Source organism: Erythrolamprus reginae, chromosome 5 (assembly GCF_031021105.1).
Source record: "Erythrolamprus reginae isolate rEryReg1 chromosome 5, rEryReg1.hap1, whole genome shotgun sequence".
In the NCBI taxonomy this organism is placed as follows: domain Eukaryota; kingdom Metazoa; phylum Chordata; class Lepidosauria; order Squamata; family Dipsadidae; genus Erythrolamprus; species Erythrolamprus reginae.
In genome coordinates this window covers 115,845,010-115,871,782 of record NC_091954.1, presented here as the reverse complement: position 1 = coordinate 115,871,782, position 26,773 = coordinate 115,845,010, and the positions used below count along the sequence as shown (strand labels likewise).

Genomic DNA, 26,773 nt, shown 5'->3' with positions numbered 1-26,773 from the left:
AGGAAGAGAAAGGCTTTGTGGGTGTCCTTTGGTGGTTTTGGGTTTTTTGATGTGTGTGTGGAGAATCCAGCCCTTTCCAGAATATATCCAGAATAGAATAGAGCTGGAAGGGACCTTGGAGGTCTTCAAGTCCAACCCCCTGCTCAAGCAGAAGAACTATACCAATCATACAAACATAGAAGATTGACGGCAGAAAAAGACCTCATGGTCCATCTAGTCTGCCCTTATACTATTTCCTGCATTTTATCTTAGGGTGGATCTATGTTTATCCCAGGCATGTTTAAATTCAGTTACTGTGGATTTACCAACCACGTCTGCTGGAAGTTTGTTCCAAGCATCTACCACTCTTTCAGTAAAATGATATTGTCTCATGTTGCTTCTGATCTTTCCCCCAACTAATTTCAGATTGTTTCCCCTTGTTCTTGTGTTCACTTTCCTATTAAAAACACTTCTCTCCTGAACCTTATTTAACCCTTGAACATATGTAAATGTTTCAATCATGTCCCCCCTTTCCCTTCTGTCCTCCAGACTAGACAGATGGAGTTCATGAAGTCTTTCCTGATCAGTTTTATGCTTAAGGCCTTCCACTATTTTTGTAGCCCGTCTTTGGACCCGTTCAATTTTATCCATATCTTTTTGTAGGTGAGGTCTCCAGAACTGGACACAGTATTATTCCAAATGGGATCTCGCCAGCACTCTATACAAGGGATCACAATCTCCCTCTTCCTACTTGTGATACCTCTAGCTATGCAGCCAAGCAGTTTATACCAGAGGGCTTCCACTGTAGCAACTTTTAAGACTTGTGGACTTCAACTCCCACAATTCTCTGAGTCGAAGTCCACAAGAATTCTGGGAGTCGAAGTCCACAAGTCTTAAAATTTGCCAGGGTTGGAGGCTCCGGATACAATCTTTTCGGCTTGTAAAGATAACAGTCCTTTGTGTTTCCTTCAGTCAAAAACTTCCTTGTGGTCTTCTTTTTTTCCTGCTTAGGACTCCTGAACAATGCCCAAGTGTCGTTTCCTTGTTATCCGAAAGTTACAACCCACATGTCCGCTACGGAGCAGCGATGGCCTTGGGGATCTGTTGCGCTGGGACAGGAAACAAGGTAAGGCCAGGTGCCGCCAAACTTTGTCATGCTTAACGGCCATTGATGGTCGCGTGATCAAAATTAAGATGCTTGGCACAATTGACTCATTTTTATGACGGTTCGCAATTTCCTGGGGTCACACGGCCCTTCTGACAAGGAAAATCAGTGGAGAAGCCAGATTAACTTAACAGCAGTGTGAGCCGCGCATTAGTGCCACGTGAATCCCAGCGACCGGTTAGGTCCCACAGAGTTGGCCTTCTCCAGATCCCGTCAACTAGACAGTGTCGCTTGGCGGGGCCTAGGGGAAGAGCCTTCTCTGTGGGGGCCCCGGCCCTCTGGAATCAGCTCTCCCCTGGAGATTTGCACTGCCCCCACCCTCCTCGCCTTTCGCAAGGCTCATTTATGTTGTCAGGCTTTGGCCGATTAGATCTTGGCCCCTGGCCAACAAATTATTATTATTTAATTAAAATAGACTATTTAAACACACAAAATACAAACAGCAAAACACTCTCACACAAAAAAACATTGCCAACCTGCCTTCCATTGAGGACCTGTAGATTGCACAAGTCAAAAAGAGGGCGGTCCCCTCGCATCCTGGACATAAACTATTTCAACTCCGACCCTCAAAACGGTTTAGTTCGAGCCTTTCGCCCAAGTCTGTAACTTTGTGCAGTCAGCATCACAACCTGCCTGGCTGCAGTTTTCACTTTGGTTGTTTATTTCTGAAATAAAAGCGCTTGAGCTGATGTTTATGTCCGTGGGTCTTCTTACATCAACATATAGCAGAGGCTGAGATGACACTTAAATGACTGGAAATCATGTTGAGATTTTAGTGCCCTCCTCCTTCCTCCATAAATAGTTGTGAGTTCACACCACGTCAGGAGTTTTGGGTCAGGACCTCTAAATGCAACCCGGCTTATAAAAGGTAATTTTGCATAATTAGGAGGACAACTCAAGTGAGGAACAGGAAGCCATAAAAAGACTTGGATCCCTCTGTGGCATTTGTCTGCATTTTATTTAACCGATGAGCTCATTATCTGGCCCTGGACCGGTGCCCCTAGCCGAAGGCTACCTGGAACCTTGACACAGTGTTTATCAACTTTGAAGATGGATGGACTGACCTCTATTATTGTAATAAATAACTCGAGGTGGCAAACATACCTAATATTGTTTCCTCCTCCTATTTTTCCCACAATAACAACCCTGTGAGGTGGATTAGGTTGAGAGATTAGGTTGAGTCATCTAGCTGGCTTTTCTGCCAGTCAGGACTAGAACTCCCAGTCTCCTGGTGATTGGCTCAACGTCACCCAGTTGGCTTTCCTGCCTAAGGTGGGACTAGAACTCCCAGTCTCCTGGTGATTGACCCAAAGTCACCCAGTTAGCTTTCCTGCCTAAGGTGGGACTAGAACTCCCAGTCTCCTGATGATTGACCCAAAGTCACCCAGTTGGCTTTCCTGCATAAGGTGGGACTAGAACTCCCAGTCTCCTGATGATTGGCCCAAAGTCACCCAGTTGGCTTTCCTGCCTAAGGTGGGACTAGAACTCCCAGTCTCCTGGTGATTGACCCATAGTCACCCAGTTGGCTTTCCTGCCTAAGGTGGGACTAGAACTCCCAGTCTCCTGATGATTGACCCAAAGTCACCCAGTTCGCTTTCCTGCCTAAGGTGGGACTAGAACTCCCAGTCTCCTGGTGATTGGCCCAAAGTCACCCAGTTCACTTTCCTGCCTAAGGTGGGACTAGAACTCCCAGGCTCCTGGTGATTGGCTCAACGTCACCCAGTTCACTTTCCTGCCTAAGGCGGGTCTAGAACTCCCAGTCTCCTGGTGATTGGCCCAAAGTCACCCAGTTCGCTTTCCTGCCTAAGGCGGGACTAGAACTCCCAGTCTCCTAGTGATTGGCCCAAAGTCACCCAGTTCACTTTCCTGCCTAAGGTGGGACTAGAACTCCCAGTCTCCTGGTGATTGGCTCAGCATCACCCAGTTCACTTTCCTGCCTAAGGTGGGACTAGAACTCCCAGGCTCCTGGTGATTGGCCCAAAGTCAACCAGTTCTCTTTCCTGCCTAAGGTGGGACTAGAACTCCCAGTCTCCTGGTGATTGGCCCAAAGTCACCCAGTTCTCTTTCCTGCCTAAGGTGGGACTAGAACTCCCATTCTCCTGGTGATTGGCCCAAAGTCACCCAGTTCACTTTCCTGCCTAAGGCGGGACTAGAACTCCCAGTCTCCTGGTGATTGGCCCAAAGTCACCCAGTTCTCTTTCCTGCCTAAGGCGGGACTAGAACTCCCAGTCTCCTGGTGATTGGCTCAGCATCACCCAGTTCACTTTCCTGCCTAAGGTGGGACTAGAACTCCCAGGCTCCTGGTGATTGGCCCAAAGTCACCCAGTTCTCTTTGCTGCCTAAGGTGGGACTAGAACTCCCAGTCTCCTGGTGATTGGCCCAAAGTCACCCAGTTCTCTTTCCTGCCTAAGGTGGGACTAGAACTCCCATTCTCCTGGTGATTGGCCCAAAGTCACCCAGTTCACTTTCCTGCCTAAGGCGGGACTAGAACTCCCAGTCTCCTGGTGATTGGCCCAAAGTCACCCAGTTCTCTTTCCTGCCTAAGGCGGGACTAGAACTCGCAGGCTCCTCGTGATTGGCTCAATGTCACCCACTTCTCTTTCCTGCCTAAGGTGGGACTAGAACTCTCCGTCTCCTGGTGATTGTCCCAGATTACTTGTGGGACTGTCTTCTGCCGCATGAGTCCCAGCGTCGGTCAGATCCCACAGAGTCGGCCTTCTCCAGGTCCCATCCACTAGACAATGTCATTTGGTGGGACCTAGGGGAAGAGCCTCCTCTGTGTGGGCCCCGGCCTTGTGGAATGAACTCCCTCTTGGAGATTCGTACTGTTCCCACTGTCCTTGCCTTCCATAAGAACTTGAAAACCTAGTTTCTGGCCAACGAGTGCGGTATGCTTCTTGTTGAAAGTGAATGAATGAGTTTTAATATTCCAGGGTTTTTAGTGTAGTAAACTATATTAATTGGATTTTAGTCTTGATGTTGTATACCATTTTTATTATGTTGTGAGCCGCTCCGAGTCCTTGGAGAGGGGGCGGCATACAAATCCAATAAGTAAGTAAGTAAGTAAGTAAGTAAGTAAGTAAGTAAGTAAGTAAGTAAGTAAGTAAGTAAATATGTCACCTAGCTGGCTTTCTCACCTAAGGTGGGACTAGTATCTTGCTTTCTAACCCCATGCGTTTAACGGGTGACTTGATTGAAGTTTATAAAATCATGCATGGGATAGAAAAGGTGGATAGAGAAAAACTCTTTTCTCTATCACACAATACTAGGACGAGGGGGCCCTCCCTAAAGCTCACAGGTGAGAAAGTGAGGGCCAATAAAGGGAAATATTTCTTCACCCAGAGGGTCCTTGGCTGATGGAATTCACTTCCAGAAGAGGTCGTGACAGCTGTCAGCCTGGAGAACTTCAAGGCAGGATTAGGCAGATTCATGGATGCCAAGTGTATCATAGGTGGTTATTGAAACGGATGTCCAAGTGCCGTCTCTATGTTGGTTGAGGAAGGCAGGGTTCCCTTGAGTCCCATTTGTTGGGGGTCAAGGGAAAGGGGGAGTTTTGCCTTCTCTGTCTACTCAAAATCCCCATGGACAATTGGGGGGGCCACTGTGGGACACAGAATGCTGGACTCGAGGGGCTTTGGCCCCATTCAGCAGGGCTCTTCTTAGGTTCTTATGTTCAGGGTCCCATCAACTAGACAATGCCAGCTGGCGGGGCCTAGGGGAAGAGCCTTCTCTGTGGGGGGGCCGGCCCTCTGGAGCCAGCTCCCCCCAGAGATTCGCACTGCCCCCACCCTGCTTGCTTTCCGAAAAAGCTTGAAAACTCATCTTTGCCGCCAGGCCTGGGGCCATTAGATCTCTCCCCCTGACCAATGAGAGTGTTTACTTTAGAGTGACCTATTGAGTGAAAGATAAATCGAAGGTTTTTAAGTTTTTAGGGTCTTTTAAGTCTTTTAATCGTAATTAATTGGCTCAAATTGTTTTACTATGTATTCTATGTTTGTTGTGAGCCGCCCCAAGTCCGCGGAAAGGGGCGGCATACAAATCCAATTAATAAAATAAAATAAAATAAACAGCTCGCGTGGCAGCAGATATGGCTCCATGTGCCCCCTGTGGCACCCGTGTCACAGATTCGCCATCACTGGTTTAGACCCTTCACAGAAAGAGTGAGGCCAGGTAATGGAGGGCGTCTCTCAGCAGTGGCCTTGAGACCAGCAGCGTTTAAAAATAATAATAAATCAAGACTTTTTTCCTCACCTGAAACAAATCGCTTGCTTCTCACTCCTTCCAGACTCATTGTCTTTTTCAAGAAATTAAAAAACGTTTGATCTTAGGAGCCCCTAACGCGCGAGTGCCCTTTCGCGTGTCCCTCTCATCAGCGGCCCCCTGCCCAGCCCGGCTTGAAAAATCCTAGTCGGATCACCCTGATGAAAGCCAGGCACTTGAAAGGTAAAGAAAGTTAATATTCCTCTCTTTTCCCCCCCCTCCTCTCCACCGATAGGAAGCAATTAATTTGTTGGAACCGATGACTAACGATCCTGTCAACTACGTGCGTCAGGGGGCTCTGATTGCTTCGGCTTTGATTATGATCCAGCAGACCGAAATTCTCTGCCCAAAGGTGAGTGAGGGAATCTTTGAAAAACGGGCCAGAAAGACTCTCGAGGAAGAAGAATGGGTGAGCAGTGTGGTCGGGCAGCAGGAAAAGCAAGTAGGATGCTTGGCTGCATAGCTAGAGGTATAACAAGCAGGAAGAGGGAGATTTTGATCCCACTGTATAGAGCGCTGGTGAGACCCCATTTGGAATCATACTGTGTCCAGTTCTGGAGACCTCACCTACAAAAAGATATTGACAAAATTGAACGGGTCCAAAGACGGGCTACAAGAATGGTGGAAGGTCTTAAGCATAAAACGTATCAGGAAAGACTTAATGAACTCAACCTGTAGAGTCTGGAGGACAGAAGGAAAAGGGGGGACATGATAGAAACATTTAAATATATTAAAGGGTTAAATAAGGTTCAGGAGGGAAGTGTTTTTAATAGGAAAGTGAACACAAGAACAAGGGGACACAATCTGAAGTTAGTTGGGGGAAAGATCCAAAGCAACATGAGAAAATATTATTTCACTGAAAGAGTAGTAGATCCTTGGAACAAACTTCCAGTAGATGTGGTGGGTAAATCCACAGTCACTGAATTGAAACATGCCTGGGATAAGCATATATCCATCCTAAGATAAAATACAGGAAATAGTGTTAAGGGCAGACTAGATGGACCAGGAGGTCTTTTTCTGCCGTCAGTCTTCTATGTTTCTATGTTTCTAAGAATGGAGGGAGAGGTGTCAGGGATACTTTTGGTTTGGCCTGGCAAACTTTCCCGGTGATGTGCTTGGGTTTGGGGTTTGGTTTTTTTAGTTATTCATTCATTTATTGATTGATTGATTGATTGATTGATTGGATTTGTATGCGGCCCTTCTCCATAGACTCGGGGTGGCTAACAACAGTAATAAAAACAGCATATAAACAATCCAATATTAAAACAGTTAAAAACCCTTATTATAAAACCAAACATACATACAGACATACCATGCATAAAATTGTAAAGGCCTAGGGGGAAAGAGTATCTCAATTCCCCCATGCCTGGCGGCAGAGGTGGGTTTTAAGAAGCTTACAAAAGGTGAGGAGGGTGGGGGCAATTCTAATCTCTGAGGGGAATTGGTTCCAGAGGGCCGGAGCCGCCACAGAGAAGGCTCTTCCCCTGGGTCCCGCCAAGCGACATTGTTTAGTTGACGGGACCCGGAGAAGACCCACTGTGTGGGACCTAACTAGTCGCTGGGATTCGTGCGGCAGAAGGCGGTCCCTGAGATGAAACATTTAAAAACATAACACATACAGTGGTACCTCGAGATACGAGTTTAATTCGTTCCGGACCTGGGCTCTTAAGTCGAGCAGCTCTTATCTCGAACGACTTTTCCCCATAGGAATTAATGTAAATAATTTTAATTGGTTCCAGCCCTCAAAAAACTCACAAAGTTAGTCTAAATTATGCAGAAAGACATGTTTTTAATGAAGAAATGTACATGTACATATAAATGAATAATGAAGTTTCTTTCACTTAACTTGTAAACTTTCTTAAACTTTTAAATTTACATATGTTCAACTTCTCTGCCACCCAATCCTGTAGGACAGAGGTCCCCAACCCTTTTTGCACCAGGGACCGGCTTTAAGCGATCAAGAGAGGAATGGGTGAATGAATGGACGGAGGGTGGGAAGGAAGGAAGGAAAGAGGGAAGGGACAGGAACAGAGGAAGGAAGCAAGGAAACTTATGAAAGGGGAGAGTAAGAGAGGAATGAGTGAAGGGAGGGAGGGAGGGAAGAAGGTGGGAAGGAGAAAGAAAAGAAGAAATAGAGGAAGGGAAGGTAAAAGAGAGAAAGAAAAAGAGAAAGAAAGAAAGAAAGAAAGAAAGGGGGAAGGGACAGGAACAGAGGAAGGAAGCAAGGAAACTTATGAAAGGGGAGAGTAAGAGAGGAATGAGTGAAGGGAGGGAGGGAGGGAAGAAGGTGGGAAGGAGAAAGAAAAGAAGAAATAGAGGAAGGGAAGGTAAAAGAGAGAAAGAAAAAGAGCAAGAAAGAAAGCTGCAAGCACCCCCCCGAGCCCCCCAGGCCGGCTGCAACCTTTTAAAACACGCGCGCCGCTTCGCAGCTGTCTCCTGAAGCCGAACGCGGAAGTTAGCGTTTGGCTTCAGGAGACAGCTCCTTGGCGCTTGTATCTCGAATTTGGGCTTGTAAGTAGAACAAAAATATCTCTCCCCTCCCAGCTCTTATCTCGAGTTGCTCTTAAGTAGAGCAGCTCTTATGTCGGGGTTCCACTGTACATTGTTAGATTGTTTAGGGAAAATGTATCATCCAAAAAACAAACTTAATACAGAGTAAAGGTGTGAGACAGCAATGGAATATTCAGGCAAATAAACCAGACTAGTAAATACACGGTATATGCACACTATATACAGTGATACCTCGTCTTACGAACTTAATTGGTTCCGGGAGGAGGTTCGTAAGGTGAAAGGTTCGTAAGACAAAACAATGTTTCCCATAGGAATCAATAGAAAACCGATTAATGCGTGTAAGCCCAAAATTTACCCCTTTTTCAAGCCAAAGCGCCCGTTTTTGCGCTGGTGGGATCACAAAAACGGGCCAAGGGCTTCTCGGCATTCTTTCGAACATCGAACCTGAAAAGTTCGGCAAAAGTTTGGGTTCGGGAGAACACCGAGAAGCACCGCCGCCCGACTGTCACCTTCCCGGCTGGTCGGAAGGTGCAAATGGAGGTGGGGAATCCCAATAGGGAAATAACTCAAACGATGGCTCCGGCCTGACACCACGCCTCCTAGCGTTCTTTTTTATATAATCGCCCCCAAACTCTCTCCCCCCCAACCTCGATTCGTACAAAAGGTTACACAGTTCGACAAAATGTTCTTACTTATTGTGAGGCTCAGTTTGAAATTTTAATCTTGGTTTTGCTCCTTAAAAGAGTGAAATAAGCATGCTAAGCTCCTTGCTGGTGGCCTTTCTTTATTCCTTTTTAAGAGATTGTAGGTTTGAAAAGTTTATACAAGTCCTCTCTTTTAAATAATGTATTCTGCTGTGGAATAATACATGCCAAGTGGGGTTTTTTCCCCCTCTCTCTCTTCCCCTCTTCTTTTGTTTGACAACTCGAGAGTTTATAGCTCAGGTCTTTTACCCAATGGATGCAATTGCTCAGCTTGGCTTGATTTGCAACCAGACTTTAGGGGCTGGCATTGCTCAGAACTTAGAATGAACTTTATCATCACTTGAAATGTACACTAATACATACATTAAAGTGAAATTTCGTTGCATGAAGCTCTTTAAAGGATCACCGCCAGGAATTTGTGAGCGGAACTTTTGGATAGAAACATAGATGATTGACGGCAGAAAAAGACCTCATGGTCCATCTAGTCTGCCCTTACACTATTTCCTGCATTTTATCTTAGGATGGATCTATGTTTATCCCAGGCATGTTTCAATTCAGTTCCTGTGGATTTACCAGCCACGTCTGCTGGACGTTTGTTGCAAGCATCTCCTACTCTTTCAGTCAAATAATATTTTCTCACGTTGCTTCTGATCTTTCCCCAACTGACCTCAGATTGTGCCCCCTTGTTCCTATGTTTCCTATTAAAAACACTTCCCTCCTGGACCTTATTTAACCCTGTAACATATTTAAATGTTTCCATCATGTCCCCCCTTTCCCTTCTGTCCTCCAGACTCTACAGATTGAATTCATTAAGTCTTTCCTGATATGTTTTATGCTTCAGACCTTCCACCATTTTTTATAGCCCATCTTTGGACCCGTTCATTGGATGCTGCTAAACTCCTGAAATATGGATGGTCCTTGACTTAATGACCACAATTGAGCCCAAAATTTCTGTCCTTAACAGAGACGTTTCTTAAGTGAGCCTTGCCCCATTTTATGACCTTTCTTGCCACCGCTGCGGTTGTGAATTTAATGTTTGATTTGGTTTGGTTTGGTTTGGTTTGATTTGATTTGATTTGTATGCCACCCCTCTCCGAAGACTCGAAGTGACTCACAACAAGACAATACAAATCCAATGATTAAAACAAATGTAAAACCCTTAATATAAAAAACAACCATACATCTCATACAGACCATACATAAAACAGAAATGGCCCAAGGGAATCAATTTCCCCATACCTGATGGCAGAGGTGGGTTTTGAGGAGTTTGCGAAAGGCAAGGAGGGTAGGGGCAGTCCTAATCTCCAGGGGGAGTTGATTCCAGAGGGTCGGGGCCGCCACAGAAAAGGCTCTTCCCCTGTGTCTTAAGGAGTTTACGAAAGGCCTTAAATCTAATTATAACAATAGCAATACGGGGGGGGGGGAAGGTCTTAATAGCTAAAGCAGGACCATCCAACTTTAACAACTGCCCAGTCCAATTGGAGTTGGGCGGCATATAAATAAATTTCAGAAATAAACAAATTTTAAGACCCGTGGACTTCAGCTCCCAGAATTCCTAAAAGTTAACCAAGGTTTCACACCCCTGAACCAAAAGTTTGGTTTTTCCTGGGAAAGATTTCTTGTTTTAAGTTGATGCCGCAGCGTCGAAGACATTTCCCCCCGTTTTGTTTTGTCTCGATGGAGCCCTTGGCTCCTGGGGGATATTAAGCTTCGAAATAGTCCCCGCGCTCCACCCCACCCCGTAGCACAAGCCGTCCGAGAATTTCCAAATTTCTGCGTTTACTGTTTTATCGAGACATGTTAAACAAGAAGCTTAATGTGAATCTTCTTGGCGGGTCTCCCCGCATTCTGGTGTGTATACTGTCGTCGGTTGACAGATGGGTTACAACGTCGGTCTTCTCTCCCGTTGCAAGTTACACTTAATTGAGAATTTGGAAGCCCTCTTCCAGGGGAACAGGGGCGCCTTAGTTGCCTGCAGCTGCTCCTGTGTTATATTTTATGGCAGAAGTGTTGCAAGGTGTTGAGCTACATGAAGAAGCCACACTGTTATCCGTAGAGGGTCAAAAATTGGTATTTTGCAAGGGGGGGATTTGGGGGTGTCCCCCTTTGCAACTGTTAGAATGTCCGGGTAATATAATAAACCTCCAACAAACTTTAAGTAGAGTTAATGTAGCAATGTGGGTTAGTCGGTCAATGACTCAGACTTAGTACAAAATAGAGCAATATTATTATATACAAATAGGCAAATAAACAATAGTAGTTACACATAGAAACATAGAAGATTGACGGCAGAAAAAGACCTCATGGTCCATCTGGTCTGCCCTTATACTATTTCCTGTATTTTATCTCGCCTTTCGTAAGCTTCTTAAAACCCACCTTTGCCATCAGGTATGGGGGAACTGAGATACTCTTTCCCCCTAGGCCTTTACAATTTATGCATGATATGTTTGTATGAATGTTTGGTTTTATAATAAGGGTTTTTTAGTTGTTTTGATATTGGATTGTTACATGCTGTTTTTTATCACTGTTGTTAGCCGCCCCGAGTCTACGGAGAGGGGCGGCATACAAATCCATTTTTTAAATAATAATAATAATAATAATAATAATAATAATAATAATAATAATGTTTATCCCAGGCATGTTTAAATTCAGTTACTGTGGATTTAACAACCACGTCTGCTGGAAGTTTATTCCAAGGATCTACTACTCTTTCAGTAAAATAATAAAATACATTGCATTCAATAAAATACATGTGTATTCAGTAAAATACACAGTCCAATATCATATATAATCCTAATAATGGTTTACAAACCAGGTTATCGCATACAGCAAATATAAATCTCTCTAGTATAAACTTCCCCAAGAGGAACATCGTTGGCTCCCTCTTGTGGCCAACCAGCAAATGACTCTTAAAGGTACAGTCTTAAACTTACATTGTTAGCTTCTGTACTGCAAAACCCAACATATTTGCATATAGTGTACTAACAGCAACATTCTCTGTGTTGAAGGGGATTGTATAAAAGGTAGAAAACAGAGATGCTTTCTCAGCTTGGGTAGTTTTCTTGGAGACGTTTTATGACCCAGCTAGGTAACATCATCAGGGCTAGGAGAGAATGGGGTTTGTGGAGAGGAGGAGGAAGAGGTTTGTGGGTCATTGGCAAATAGGCAAACCTTCCCTACCAAACCTTCCCCTATGTCACTCACAAACATATTAAAAAGAATAGGACCCAGAACAGACCCTGGTGGCACACCGCTTGTAACCTGTCTCTGCTCAGAGTACTCGCCATTAACAATAACTCTCTGATGTCTACGCTTCAGCCAGCTTGAAATCCACTGAACTATCCAGGGATTAAGTCCAATCTTCACTAACTTATCTATCAGCTCTTTATGTGGAACCGTATCAAAGGCTTTGCTGAAGTCCAGGTAGGCAATATCCACGGCACCACCTTCATCCAACACCTTTGTGACATAGTCAAAGAAATCAATGAGATTAGTCTGACACGATTTGCCTTCAGTAAAACCATGCTGATTTGGGTCCAATAAGTTATAGTTTTTAGGTGCTGATTTATCCTCTTTTTGAGTAGCGTCTCCATCATTTTAATTACAATGGATGTCAAGCTAACTGGCCCGTAGTTACCAGCTTCTTCTCTACTGCCCTTCTTGTGGATAGGCACAACACTGGCCATTCTCCAATCCTCAGGAACAGGGGTCCTTGGTGCTCTTTGATCTTGGTTGGTTTTCCTGCAGAGATTTCTTGACCCTACTAGGGAATATCATCCGTGCTAGAAGAGAGTGGGGTTTGCGGATAGGAGGAAGAGAAGGACGATGTGGGGTGCTTAGCGCTCTCTCTCTCTCTTGGTTGTTTTCATTTCCCAAACTAAGTAACATCATCAGTGCTAGAAAGGAATTCAGGTTTGGTCTTATTTTGCTCTTTTTACCTAATTTGGGTAATGAAACTTCTGCAAGGAAACCACTGAGCTCAGAAGGATCCCAAATAAATTCCAAATATTCCCTACTATCAGTACAGGAAACGGAAATTGCAGTGAGTCAAAAAAGACATTTAAGGAGAAAGTCCTTACAAAAATCAAATGTTATCTACAAGGAAGCTTAGTCAGACCATTAGTTAAGCTCTTTTGACTAGTTTGCGTAATCGATCGATGAGACAAAGCAAAGAGCAGTAACAGGAATTGCAGTTTTGCCCTCAAAAATTTGAAGGCCTGTTCAGCGTCTCGTCTCCTCTTTTGACATTTCCCCAAGGCTTGGAAGACTTCTGTTGCTCCTGGAGTTTGAGATATATTCATCGACAAACTATTTTATTTATTATTTTTAATAAGGGGGAAATCATCTTTTCAAGCTGAAATCCTTGGTGAGGTTCTTTAGCTTCACCGGATTCCTTAAGGTTTGGCAAAGTCAAAAAAGATGTTTAAGACTTTGGAAAAAGTACAGAGAAGAGCAACTGGAAGAGACAAAAACATAGGAAGAAACCGTTGCAGGATCTGGCCAGTTTAGAGAAAAGAAGGACTGGAGGGGACATGATCGCAGCCTTCCAATAGGACGTTAATACATTCTATGTATATATGCCATACATGTACATACACATTATAGCCAGGCACACATACATGTACATTATCTACTATATAAACTGTATGTGTATACACACACACAAATGCACAGCTCTTCTAAAATTATACATATTCAACCTTATTCACTGCGGTAGAAAAAACATACCCATAGCCCAAAAGTGTTCGGAAGCTTCAGATCGTGCAGAATGCAGCTGCGAGAGCAATTATGGGCTTCTCCAAGTATGCCCATATCACTCCAACACTCCGCAGTCTGCATTGGCTGCCGATCAGTTTCCGGTCACAATTCAAAGTGTTGGTTATGACCTATAAATATTTAAGTGAATTTTAAAAAAACCCAATTTAAGAAACCAATCATACATACTGACATACCATGCATAAATTTTATAAGCCTAGGGGGAAGGGAAAGTCAATTCCCCCATGCCTGATGACAGAGGTGGGTTTTAAGGAGGTTACGAAAGGCAAGGAGGCTGGGGGCAACTCTGATATTTGGGGGGAGTTGGTTCCAAAGGGTTGGGGCCGCCACAGAGAAGGCTCTCCCCTGGGTGCTGCCAAATGACATTGTTTAGTTGACGGGACCCGGAGAAGGCCAACTCTGTGAGACCTAACTGGTCGCTGGGATTCGTGCGGCAGAAGGCGGTCCCTGAGATAATCTGGTCCGGTGCCATGAAGGGCTTTATAGGTCATAACCAACACTTTGAATTGTGACTGGAAACTGATCGGCAACCAATGCAGACTGCGGAGTGTTGGAGTAACATGGGCATACTTAGAGAAGCCCATGATTGCTCTTGCAGCTGCATTCTGCACGATCTGAAGTTTCCGAACACTCTTCAAAGGTCGCCCCATGTAGAGAGCGTTACAGTAGTCGAGCCTCGAGGTGATGAGGGCATGAGTGACTGTGAGCAGTGACTCCTGGTCCAAATAGGGCCGCAACTGGTGCACCAGGCGAACCTGGGCAAACGCCCCCCTCGCCACAGCTGAAAGATGGTTCTCTAATGTGAGCTGTGGATCGAGGAGGACGCCCAAGTTGCGGACCCTCTCCGAGGGGGTTAGTGATTTCCCCCCCCAGGGTAATGGACGGACAGATGGAATTGTCCTTGGGAGGCAAGACCCACAGCCACTCCGTCTTATCAGGGTTGAGTTTGAGTCTGTTGACACCCATCCAGACCCCATCAGCCTTCCAATCCAACCAGCATGAGAGTTGATGTCCCCCTTGTCGTAGGCTTTCCAACGTTGGGAAAGACTGGTCTAGATCACAGAATTTGGGGGGGGGGGAGGGATAAATTAAAAACACTTGCGAACAGTTTGTTTGTTTGTTTATTTATTTATTTATTTGCTCCATTTGTATGCCACCCATTTCCCTAGGGTTTCTAGGCGGGCTTTTTTTAGTTTTGTTTTTAGGGTTTTGGTTTTTTTAGTTTTGCCCATAGACCTAAAAAAAATTGAGAAGGAACAACGAATTAGGCCCTCTATCTGTGAGACCTAAAAGGACGAGACTGCAGTTTTTATACAATTTATTTATTGATTGATTGATTTTGTCCACTACACAACGAGGGTTTTAGTGGGTATACACATAGTAAACTACATGATGAAGGTTATATACTCATATCTAAGAAAGAATAGAAGAGAAGATATAGGAATAAAACATATCAATGAAAGAATAGAAGAAGAGATATAGGAGTAGAAGAAAGGTATAGGAGATATAGGAGAGCAATAGGACAGGGGACGGAAGGCACTCTAGTGCACTTGTACTCGCCCCTTACTGACCTCTTAGGAATCTGGATAGGTCAACCGTAGATAATCTAAGGGTAAAGTGTTGGGTGTTTGGGGATGACACTAAGGAGTCCGGTAATGAGTTCCACGCTTCGACAACTCGGTTACTGAAGTCGTATTTTTTACAATCAAGTTTAGAGCGGTTAATATTAAGTTTAATATTTTAAGTTTAATGCCCCTCATTCTCCCTTGTAAGACAGAAGAATTCAAACTGGGCAACTTTTAAGACTTGTGGACCTCAACTTCCCAGAAGACTTTAATGACTGGCCAAGGAATTCTGGGAATTGAAGTCCAGAAATTTTAAATTTGCGATGAGAGAGAGAGACACCCTGGTCTAGAGGGACTGAAGAAGTCGAGTCAACGGACCGTAAGTTATTTTGGCCACCATGAGAATCTTGAACGAGACATTTTTGAACTGTGATGCAAGTTCCTGGGATTTACTGATGCGAGATTGAGGGATTGCTTTGAAGGGCATTTAACACAAGGTTCCTGAAGTGACAATTCACTGGAAAAATTGGGTATAATTTTTTTTATTTTCTCCACCATAAAATAAAATAATATATAGTTATAAACACAACAACAATGCTTAAAGTCAATCATGTATAAACTTTTCTTATTAGTCACTCAATAGAGGCTCTTATCTTTCCTCATCTAAAAATTTCTATTTATTTTATACAACATTGTCAATTCTTTTAAGAATTTCTTAAATTTCTTCCTCTCCATCTTACTATAAAAACTTACATTACATTAATGCAAACAATAATAAATTCTATTTTATCTTTTAATAAAACTATTCAAAATATATATCAAATACTTCATAAAATAAAGTTCTATATGTTTAAAGTCTAAACAATAATATATTTTGTGTTATATCATTATATATCTTTGCCATCTGGCTTCCAAAATTTAAATCAAATTCTCATGCTTCAATTTCCCCCCAAAATTAACCAATTACTAATACGTATCTCTTAATTTTCTATTCAATCATAAAACTTCCCCCAAATTTTATAATAATCTGAGTCTGGTTTATCTTTAAGTTTCAAAGTCAATCTACTCGTCTCTGCACAATCCATAATTTTTCTCAAAACTTCCCTTTCCATTGGTATCCTCTTCAATTTCCAACATTGTGCATATACCATCCTAGCTGCTGTAATTATGTGTATAATTAAATATGTCTCTTCTTTGGAAAAAATCAATGATGTTGGGAAGAGTGAACGGTAAAAGGAAACGGTCAAACTTGACACCAACTGGAAAACTCAAAGAAGCGGCAGGAGACGGTCCCTTAGATAGTCTTGGCCCTAAGCCAGGGAGGGCTTTATAGGTGATAACCAACACCTTGAATTGTGACCAGAGACTAATTGGCAGCCAGTGTAGCTTGGAGAGCATAGGTGTTATACGGGGGTACAGTCAGCAGGGTGTCCAGCAAACCTGGAAAACAGGGTGGCATTAAAAAAATTGAATAAATAAATAAATAAATTTATTTATAAATAAATATATCTGGGTCTCCATTTTACCCACCATGAAAGGACGGAAGGCTGAGTCAAACTCAAGCCAATGAAAATAGAACTGCTGGCATGCAATGCTGCCTTCTCACCACCAGGGCTCCTGGTATCCAAGTGGTGCTCCAGATGTTCAGTAGCCCCTATGACTATTGGGGATATCTTTCCTTTTTTAGCCCTGGTTGTTTAATTTCTCTTTTGCAGATCTTTGTATTTTGTGGTCTTCCTCAATTCTTTCCCTTCTCTTCTGCCATCTCCGGGCACGGTTTACGTCCACTATTCAGATTTTATTGTCTGTCTTATCCACAGTTTTTTAGTCTGGGTGTTATGTGGCAGGTGCCTGTCTGTTTGAATTCTAAAGTCCCGGAGCCGTTCTTCATTTTTATAGTTTGCGGCACAAATCAGCCATGCTGTTTAGACTGGATTTGGCATTTTAATCCTTGTATTGAGTCCTTCCCAAGGAATAGACACCCGCTGTTAGACGCCATTAAAGGTATAAACTGTTCCAAGCAATGCTGCCTTTTGCACTTATTATGTGTGAATAACTATGGTTTTATTCATAGTCTTAAGAATGGTGGGAACATAATGATTCAACTCCTAACCAAAGATTTTTTTGTTTGTTTATTTTGTTTTATTTTGTCAAGTAGGTATGGGTAGTATACAAAGGTATAACAATGTTTATATACATGATACTAGCAAGAGAGAAACATTAGACCAGAATATCTCTGGGACCGCCTTCTGCCGCACGAATCCCAGCGACCGGTTAGGTCCCACAGAGTTGGCCTTCTCCAGGTCCCGTCAACTAAGCAATGTCGTTTGGCAGGACCCAGGAGAAGAGCCTTCTCTGTGGCGGCCCCGACCCTTTGGAACCAGCTCCCCCCAGATATCAGAGTTGCCCCTACCCTCCTTTCCTTTCGCAAGCTCCTTAAAACCCCCCTCTGTCGTCAGGCATGGGGGAATTGAAATTTCCCTCCCCCCTAGACTTATAGAATTTATACATGGTATGCTTGTATGTATGAGTGGTTCTTTAAATTGGGGGGTTTTTAGATTGTTTTTAATATTAGATTTGTTCACATTGTCTTTTTATATTGTTGTTAGCTGCCCTGAGTCTTCAGAGAGGGGCGGCATACAAATCTAATAAATACAAATACAAATACAAATTAGGACAGGGGAGGGAAGGCACTTATGCACGCCCCTTACTGACCTCTTAGGAATCGGGAGAGGTCAACAGTGGATAGTAAACTTTTAAGAGTAAAGTTTTGGGGTTTTGGTGATGATACTACAGAGTCTGGTAGTAAGTTCCAGACATCAACTACTTGGTTCCTAAAGTCATATTTCCTGCAGTCGAGTTTGGAGCGGTTTACTTTAAGTTTCTATCTGTTGTGTGCTCGTGTGTTGTTATGGTCGAAGCTAAAGTAGACGTTGACAGGAAGGACGTTGTAGCAGATGATTTTATGGGCTATGCTTAGGTTGTGCCTAAGGCGACATAGTTCTAAGCTTCCTAAGCTCAGGATTTCAAGTCTGGTTGCGTAGGGGATTCTGTTGCGAGTAAAGGAGTGAAGGGCTCTTCTAGTAAAGCATCTCTGGGCATTTTCTAGAGTATTTATGTCCTTAATGCGGTGTGGGTTCCAGACAGATGAGCTGTATTCAAGGATTGGTCTGGTGAAGGCTTTGTATGCTCTGGTTAGTAGTGTGAGATTACCGGAGCAGAAGCTATGTAGGATTAGATGAACAACTCTTGAAGCCTTTTTGGCGATGTTGTTGCAGGGGGCTTTGGCACTGTGGTCATTTGATAAGAGTCTTCCAAAGTCTTTAACAGAATGAGGGTTGTATGTAAGGTCTTGTTTATTCAGCTTGTATTTAGTGTTCTGATTCTTTTTGCCAATGTGTAGGACAGAACATTTATGGGTTGAGATTTGGAGTTGCCAAATGTTTGACCATTCAGACACAAAGTCAAGGTCTTTTTGCAGAGTAGATTTGTTGTTAGATTTAGATTTCTAGATGTTGTTGTGGTTGTTGTTGTTTACATTATAAATTTCCTAACAGTGAGGACGATTAACCAGTGGAACAGAAATTGCCTTCAAAAATCATGGATGTTCCATCACTTGATGCTTTTAAGAAGAAACTAGACAGTCACTTATCTGAAATGGTATAGGTTCTCCTGCTTGAGTAGGGGGCTGGACTAGATGGCCTCTAAGGGTCCTTCGAGCACGATTCTATTCTAAATTATTACTATTATTATTATTATTATTATTATTATTATTATTATTATTATTTATTAGACTTGTATGCCGCCCTTCTCCGAGGACTCGGGGCGGCTCACAAAATACAATACAATAATAATATGTGTACAAAACTAAAATCCCCTTATATTTAAAAAACAATCAATTAACTCAAAGACATCCACACATGAACAAGATGTTGTATTTTTTTTTTCTTGATGTGAGCCACCCTGAGTCTGATGAAAAGGTCGGCATAGAAATTTAATAAATTTATAAACAATAACAGCCTGAAACAATGTGAAAGTCCATCTTTTAGATCTTCTTTGGGTCAGTGAGAACAATCCTTTCCAAAAGTTGGAGGCGTGAAGAAAGCTTTTGACTCACCGTCACGGAGGAGGGAGAGAAGGAGATTGCAGTCACCTCTGTCCAGAGTTGGCTGGGCTTCATCTGCCCAGCAAGTCATAACTATGATGACTTGCACTGGGTGATTCTGCTAAACTCTAGCTCCTCTTCCGAGAATTTCCTATGAGAACATGGTGTGGATGTGTGCTACTGGGTTCACGCTTGGTGAGTGCAAAATGGTGCAAAGATGGGCCACAAGAATGATCAAGGAAATGGAGCCCCTCCCTTATGAAACCAGGCTGCAATGCCTTGGTCTCTTAGGCCTTGAAAGACGGCATTGAAGGGGGGACTTGATCGAAGGGTATAAAATCATGCATGGGATAGAAAAGGTGGATAGAGAAAAATTATTTCCTCTATCCCACAATACGAGGACAAGGGGGCCCGCCCTAAAGTTCACAGGTGAGAAAGTGAGGACAAATTAAGGGAGATACTTCTTCACCCAGAGGGTCCTTGGTTGATGGAATTCCCTTCCAGAAGAGGCCGTGACAGTTGTCAGTCTGGAGAACTTAAAGGCAGGATTAGACAGATTCAGGGATGCCAAGTGTATCAGTGGTTATTGCAACGGATGTCCAAGTGCTGCCTCTATGTTGGTTGAGGCAGGCAGGGTTCCCTTTGGTCTCATTTGTTGGGGGTCGAGGGAAAGGGAGGGTCTTGCCTTCTCCTTCTGCTCAAGATCCCCATGGACAATTGGGGGGGCACTGTATTACACAGAATGCTGGACTCGATGGGCTTTGACCATAGGTAAGAAAGTGAGGACAAATAAAGGGCAATATTTCTCCACCCAGAGGGTCCTTGGTGGATGGAATTCACCATCACAGGCTTAGATGTTCCCTTGACCTGTTCCCCTCCTTAAGTCTTTCGACAGAGAGAAGGTGGTTAGCTAAGCCAATAGTTTTAGAGGGGCGGCATACAAATTTAATAAATAAAATAAATAAACATACAAATTTAATAAATAAAATAAATAAACATACAAATTTAATAAATAAAATAAATAAACATACAAATTTAATAAATAAAATAAATAAACATACAAATTTAATAAATAAAATAAATAAACATACAAATTTAATAAATAAAATAAATAAACATACAAATTTAATAAATAAAATAAATAAACATACAAATTTAATAAATAAAATAAATAAACATACAAATTTAATAAATAAAATAAATAAACATACAAATTTAATAAATAAAATAAATAAACATACAAATTTAATAAATAAAATAAATAAACATACAAATTTAATAAATAAAATAAATAAACATACAAATTTAATAAATAAAATAAATAAACATACAAATTTAATAAATAAAATAAATAAACATACAAATTTAATAAATAAAATAAATAAACATACAAATTTAATAAATAAAATAAATAAACATACAAATTTAATAAATAAAATAAATAAACATACAAATTTAATAAATAAAATAAATAAACATACAAATTTAATAAATAAAATAAATAAACATACAAATTTAATAAATAAAATAAATAAACATACAAATTTAATAAATAAAATAAATAAACATACAAATTTAATAAATAAAATAAATAAACATACAAATTTAATAAATAAAATAAATAAACATACAAATTTAATAAATAAAATAAATAAACATACAAATTTAATAAATAAAATAAATAAACATACAAATTTAATAAATAAAATAAATAAACATACAAATTTAATAAATAAAATAAATAAACATACAAATTTAATAAATAAAATAAATAAACATACAAATTTAATAAATAAAATAAATAAACATACAAATTTAATAAATAAAATAAATAAACATACAAATTTAATAAATAAAATAAATAAACATACAAATTTAATAAATAAAATAAATAAACATACAAATTTAATAAATAAAATAAATAAACATACAAATTTAATAAATAAAATAAATAAACATACAAATTTAATAAATAAAATAAATAAACATACAAATTTAATAAATAAAATAAATAAACATACAAATTTAATAAATAAAATAAATAAACATACAAATTTAATAAATAAAATAAATAAACATACAAATTTAATAAATAAAATAAATAAACATACAAATTTAATAAATAAAATAAATAAACATACAAATTTAATAAATAAAATAAATAAACATACAAATTTAATAAATAAAATAAATAAACATACAAATTTAATAAATAAAATAAATAAACATACAAATTTAATAAATAAAGCCCGCATCTCGACAAAAACGTCTTGGGGAATCTCTTGAATTATGGCTTAATTTCACCTATGCTTCTTGCCAAATCAAGCACAGCCTTTTGAGAGGCTCAGCAGCCGCCCTGCACCAAGTCATAAATTTCAATTTATTTTCCAATGAACTACGTTTAGGCGGTTCTCTTTCCAGCCGCCAACTCTTGTTTGTTTGCAAAGGCCTGTGAAAAATCACTCAACACCGAAGCCGCTCCGTTTCTTAAATATTTCTCCAAAGCCGTTGGGCAGAACTGCCCATCGAGCAGCTGAATAAGCAGAATAAGACAAATGGTGTGGGGTTTTTTAAAAAAAAAATGGCAATTTTTTTTTTTGTGGGGGGACAAGGCAAGGAAAGCTTAGTTGGACCTTGAAAGAAAAATAAACCCTCACGGGGCTCAAGATTAGCTGGGCATTTTCCTTATAAGGGGATACAGTGGCTCAGTGGCTAAGATGCTCAGCTGGTCGATTGAAAGGTCGGCAGTTCGGCGGTTCGAATCACTAGCACTGAGCTTCCGTTACTTGTCCCAGCTCCTGCCAACCTAGGAGTTCAGAAATCATGTAAAAAATGCGAGTAGAAAAATAAGGGCCACCTTTGGTGGGAAGGTAGCAGCGCTCTGTGCATCTTTGGCATTTAGTCATTATTATTATTATTATTATTATTATTATTATTATTATTATTAATTAGATTTGTATGCCAGCCACATGATTATGGAGATGTCTTTGGAAAGCGCTGGCTCATCGGCTTTGAAACTACACCTGAGTGTAGTTGTTCCCGACGCTAGAAGGCAGTGCTCATCCCCCTAGAGTTGGGAACAGCTACACTCAGGTGTGAGGGGAAACTTCACCTTTATTTTATTTTTTGTAGACCTCACCTACAAAAAGATATTGATAAAATTGTAGGGGTCCAAAGACGGGCTACAAAAACGGTGGAAGGTCTTAAGCATAGAACATATCAGGAAAGACTTCATGAACTCCATCTGTATAGTCTGGAGGACAGAAGGAAAAGGGGGGACATGATCGAAACATTTAAATAGGTTAAAGGGTTAAATAAGGTTCAGGAGGGAAGTGTTTTTAATAGGAAAGTGAACACAAGAACAAGGGGACACAATCTGAGGTCAGTTGGGGGAAAGATCAGAAGTAATGTGAGAAAATATTTCACTGAAAGAGGAGTAGATGCTTGGAACAAACTTCCAGCAGATGTGGTTGGTCAATCCACAGTAACTGAATTTAAACATGCCTGGGATAAACATAGATCCATCCTAAGATAAAATACAGGAAATAGTATAAGGGCAGACTAGATGGATCATGAGGTCTTTTTCTGCCGTCAATCTTCTATGTTTCTATGTTTATAAGAGGGTTATCCAGAAAGTCAGGTTACATTACCCGTAGCTCTCGCAGGGAATGTTTGCAGGGGAAGTTGGTGTTACTATCGTGTAGTGGGAAGCTGGCGGAAGAGAAGGAGCAGAGCCAGGGGTCAGTAGATCATCGAATGGCGTTGTGGGGAAGGTTAGAGATGAGCGTCCTCATTCCGTTTCCCTCCAAGGGCAAAGTGTGCGCTGTTATGCGCTACCTGAATGCTAAGGGCATGAATGCTGCTGCGATGGGTGCTCAAGATTTTTCTGGCCAATTGCTGAGATTTGAATTTTTGGGCTATAGGAGAACGGGTATGGCAACACTGCATTGATTGATGTTTGCTCTTGGGAGTTGGGTGATAAGCCCAAGTTTCATCTCCGGTCACTCTACGGTTGAGAAAAGCCTCTCCTTCAATCTCGAAACGGTCAAGAAATTCTCGGATGGCACTGACTGTCGATTTTGTGCGCTTCAGCCAACATCTTGGGCCCCCACCCCAGCAGCGTTCCTGCCCTTCGCATCCAGGGAGCAAGTTCCATGCATTAACTACTCGGTTACTAAAGTCGTATTTCCTGCAGTCGAGTTTAGAGCAGTTTACATTAAGTTTGTATCTGTCGTGTGCTCGTGTGTTGTTATGGATGAAGGTGAAGTAGTCGCTGATGGAAGGATGTTGTAGCAGATGATTTTATGGGTTATGCTTTGTTCTGCCGGGCTCTCTGGTAGGAGCCTCCTGAAAATTCAAGGGTACAAATTTCAGACACACACACGTTTGAAAATTCAAAACAAAGTTCTTTATCCCAAAATTCAAAATAAACTAAGCACCCTTTTTGTATTGCAAAGAGCACTCGTCCCAAAACAACCGGGTAGTCTGTACAATTTCCCTTAAGCAGTCATTAAGTACTTAGCTAGCAGCTGTGAAGAAACTTCACACCCCTTCTTCTTCCAACGAAGACACACACACACATGTTGCTCTGCTTTGTTTTCAACGGCGTTAAAAATCAACAAAGTCTAGAAACCAGCAACACAGGATTCCTGACGAACTGCGATCAGTTATTCTTCCACAACAACCAAACCCACACGCTGCTATTTATAGCAGCAGTTCTAATTCCTGGAGCCCCACCCAAACACAGGTGGCTGCTCTTATCTCCTGTAATATGTCCTCAATTGGTCTCTTCTACGCATAATTCTGCGCTTGCATGGGTCCAAAACCTCTTCATCCGAATCAATGGAAGATAAGGGAGATTGACTGCCTGGGCTGTGTGCCAAGCCCCCCTCTGCCGAGTCACTCCCACCTTCTTCTTCGTCGGAGGAAACTAAACTCTGCACTGATTCTGTCGGCAATAACACAGGCCTGTGACATGTTGAGGTTTCCCCTGCATCCACCTCCCCATTCCCTGGGGCAGGAGCTGGGCCAGAGCCAACCACAACATGCTTGGGTTTTGTTTTGGCCGGTTTCGGCTCTTTAGATGGTAAAAAAACCAAGCTTTCATGGCAGCCAAATGGATCACCGCCCTCGTTTTCATCCTCTCCTTGCCCCGTCTATATCGGGGTTGGACTAGAAGACCTCCGAGTGTCCCCTTCCAACTCTGTTTATTCTATTCCATCTTAAATCAGGGCTTCTCTGCTGCTTCCACAGCTGGATAGCCAAGACCTGCGGAATATTTTCTAGTGCTGTGTTTTTTCCTACGTTACAATACGTGGCAAAACCCACCTCATTTGGCATGGGGGGAAAAAACAGCCACACCCAACCCAAGATCAAATCAATATAAATTTATCTGGATGCTTAATAAATCCCCCGGGGCCTTTTCGTAGGCTGCAAAACGTCAGAAGAGGCCTGGAAAGGATGCAGAACCCTTCTTGGTTTTTAATCCTTACTCTAAAAATACCACCCATCCCCTTTTTTTAGCTCAGCCTCTGCCCCACCTCAAAATTGAAGGAGCCACTCTCAAACCCACAAAGGAAGGAAGGATGTCTGGAATCAGCAGGGGAAAGAAATAGCCGACAAACCATATTCTATATGTGTAACATATTTCTTGCTGATAAGTTCAAATCCCAGTAAAGGTATGGCTAGCTGATGAGAGCTAAATAGCTTGAAATAGATCTATACATACATACAGACAGATGATAGATAGATAGATAGATAGATAGATAGATAGATAGATAGATAGATAGATAGATAGATAGATAGATGAGACAGACAGACAGACAGACAGACAGACAGACAAACAGAGAGGTCGGTACATACATACAGACAGATATGGATGGATGGATGGATGGATGGATGGATAGATATTGGCAACAGACAGACAGACAGACAGAGGGGATGGATGGATGGATAGATAGATAGATAGATAGATAGATAGATAGATAGATAGATAGATAGATAGATAGATAGATATTGGCAACAGACAGACAGGGGATGGATGGATGGATGGATACATTCATACATTCAGAGAGAGAGAGATACAGATAGAAAGATAGACAGACAAATGGAGGTAGGTAGGTAGATGCAATCAGAGAGAGATACATAGATGATAGATAGATAGATAGATAGATAGATAGATGCATGCATGCATGCATGCATGCATACATACATACATAGAGAGAGAGAGAAATGATACATGCATGCATACATACATACATACATACATACATACATACATACATACATACATACAAAGGGAGATAGATACAGACAGACAGCTAGATAGATAGATATAGAAAGAGAGAGAGTGATGATAGATACATACATACCGAGAGAGAGAGAGAGAGATACAGACAGACAGACAGACAGAGAGAGATATAGAGAGATGAGAGGTACATACATAGATAAGAGAGAGAAAGAGAGATGCATATATACAGATACAGACAGAGAGGTAGGTAGGTAAGTAGATAGACAGATACACAGAGAGGAGAGATACATAGATAAAGATGGCTAACTAGACAGATGATAGCTGATCAGACAGATAGACAGATGCCAAGCACCCAAATTTTAATCACGGGACCACGCGGGCATAACCGCAATGCTTCGTAAGTGGGAGGACAAGTTGCGAGTCTCTTCTTTCGGTGCTGTTGTAACTTTGGACGATCGCCAAATGTACAATTTTAAGTCGAGGACCACCTGTAGTCCATCTGGGCTGTTCCTTAAAGCCGCTTCTCATTTCTCAGCCTTCGCAGTGTCCTTAAAACGTGGAGCTTAACTGGAAGTTCACTTCCAGGCACCATCAAAGGGGACTTTCTCTTGGGCGCTTGCCTTGATGAAAGCCTGATTAGGCCGTCTGCTCTCTGCGTGATGCCTAATCAACCTCCCAGGAGCCATCTCTGCTCAGTCACACCGAAGCCACTGGCCTTCGGGATACTCACAGCACTCCGAATTCAGGAGAATATTCGTAGCCGAGGTCCCTGGGACTCTCGGACATTTCGCTACCCAACTAGGTGATATCATCTGTGGTGGAAGGGAGGGGTTTGCAGAGAAGAAGAGGAGGAAGACATCAAAGAAGAGGGAGGAGGAAGACGATGACCACAGGGAGGCCCTTTGATGCTCTCTGAGCTTTGTGGTTTTCTCGCAGACGTTTCATCACCCGACTAGGTAACATCATCAGTGCTAGAAGGGAGTAGGGTTTGCAATGAGGAGGAGGAGAAGAGGGGGAGGAGGAAGAAAAGAAGATCGAGAAAGGAGGAGGAGGAGGACAACAACTGTAGAGGCCTTGATGCTGTATGAACTTTAGTTTTCTTGCAGATGTTTCATTAGCCAACTAGGTAACATCATCAGTGTTGGAGGGAGTAAGGTTTGCAGAGAGGAGGAGGAGGAAATCTGTGGGGTCCTTAGTTTGTGCCCCCTTGTTCTTGGGTTCCCAACCTTATTTAACCCTTGAACATATTTAAATGTATCGATCATGTCCCCCCTTTCCCTTCTGTCCTCCAGACTCTACAGATTGAGCTCATGAAGTCTTTCCTGATAGGTTTGATGCTGAAGACCTTCCACCCTTTTTGTAGCCCGTCTTTGGACCCGTTCAATTTTGTCAATACCTTTTTGTAGGTGAGGTCTCCAGAACTGAACACTGTATTATTCCAAATGGGGTCTCTCCAGC

At 41.9% G+C, this 26,773-nt stretch overlaps 1 protein-coding gene across 1 annotated transcript in view; it reads left to right on the top strand.

Moving 5' to 3' along the window:
- Window positions 1–26,773, top strand: part of PSMD1 (proteasome 26S subunit, non-ATPase 1) — a 130,284-nt gene that overhangs the window by 82,466 nt on the left and 21,045 nt on the right. The window contains exons 18-19 of the mRNA XM_070753819.1: window positions 991–1,105; window positions 5,640–5,756. Coding sequence (XP_070609920.1) covers window positions 991–1,105; window positions 5,640–5,756 — 232 coding nt within the window. The remainder of the gene's footprint in view (window positions 1–990; window positions 1,106–5,639; window positions 5,757–26,773) is intronic.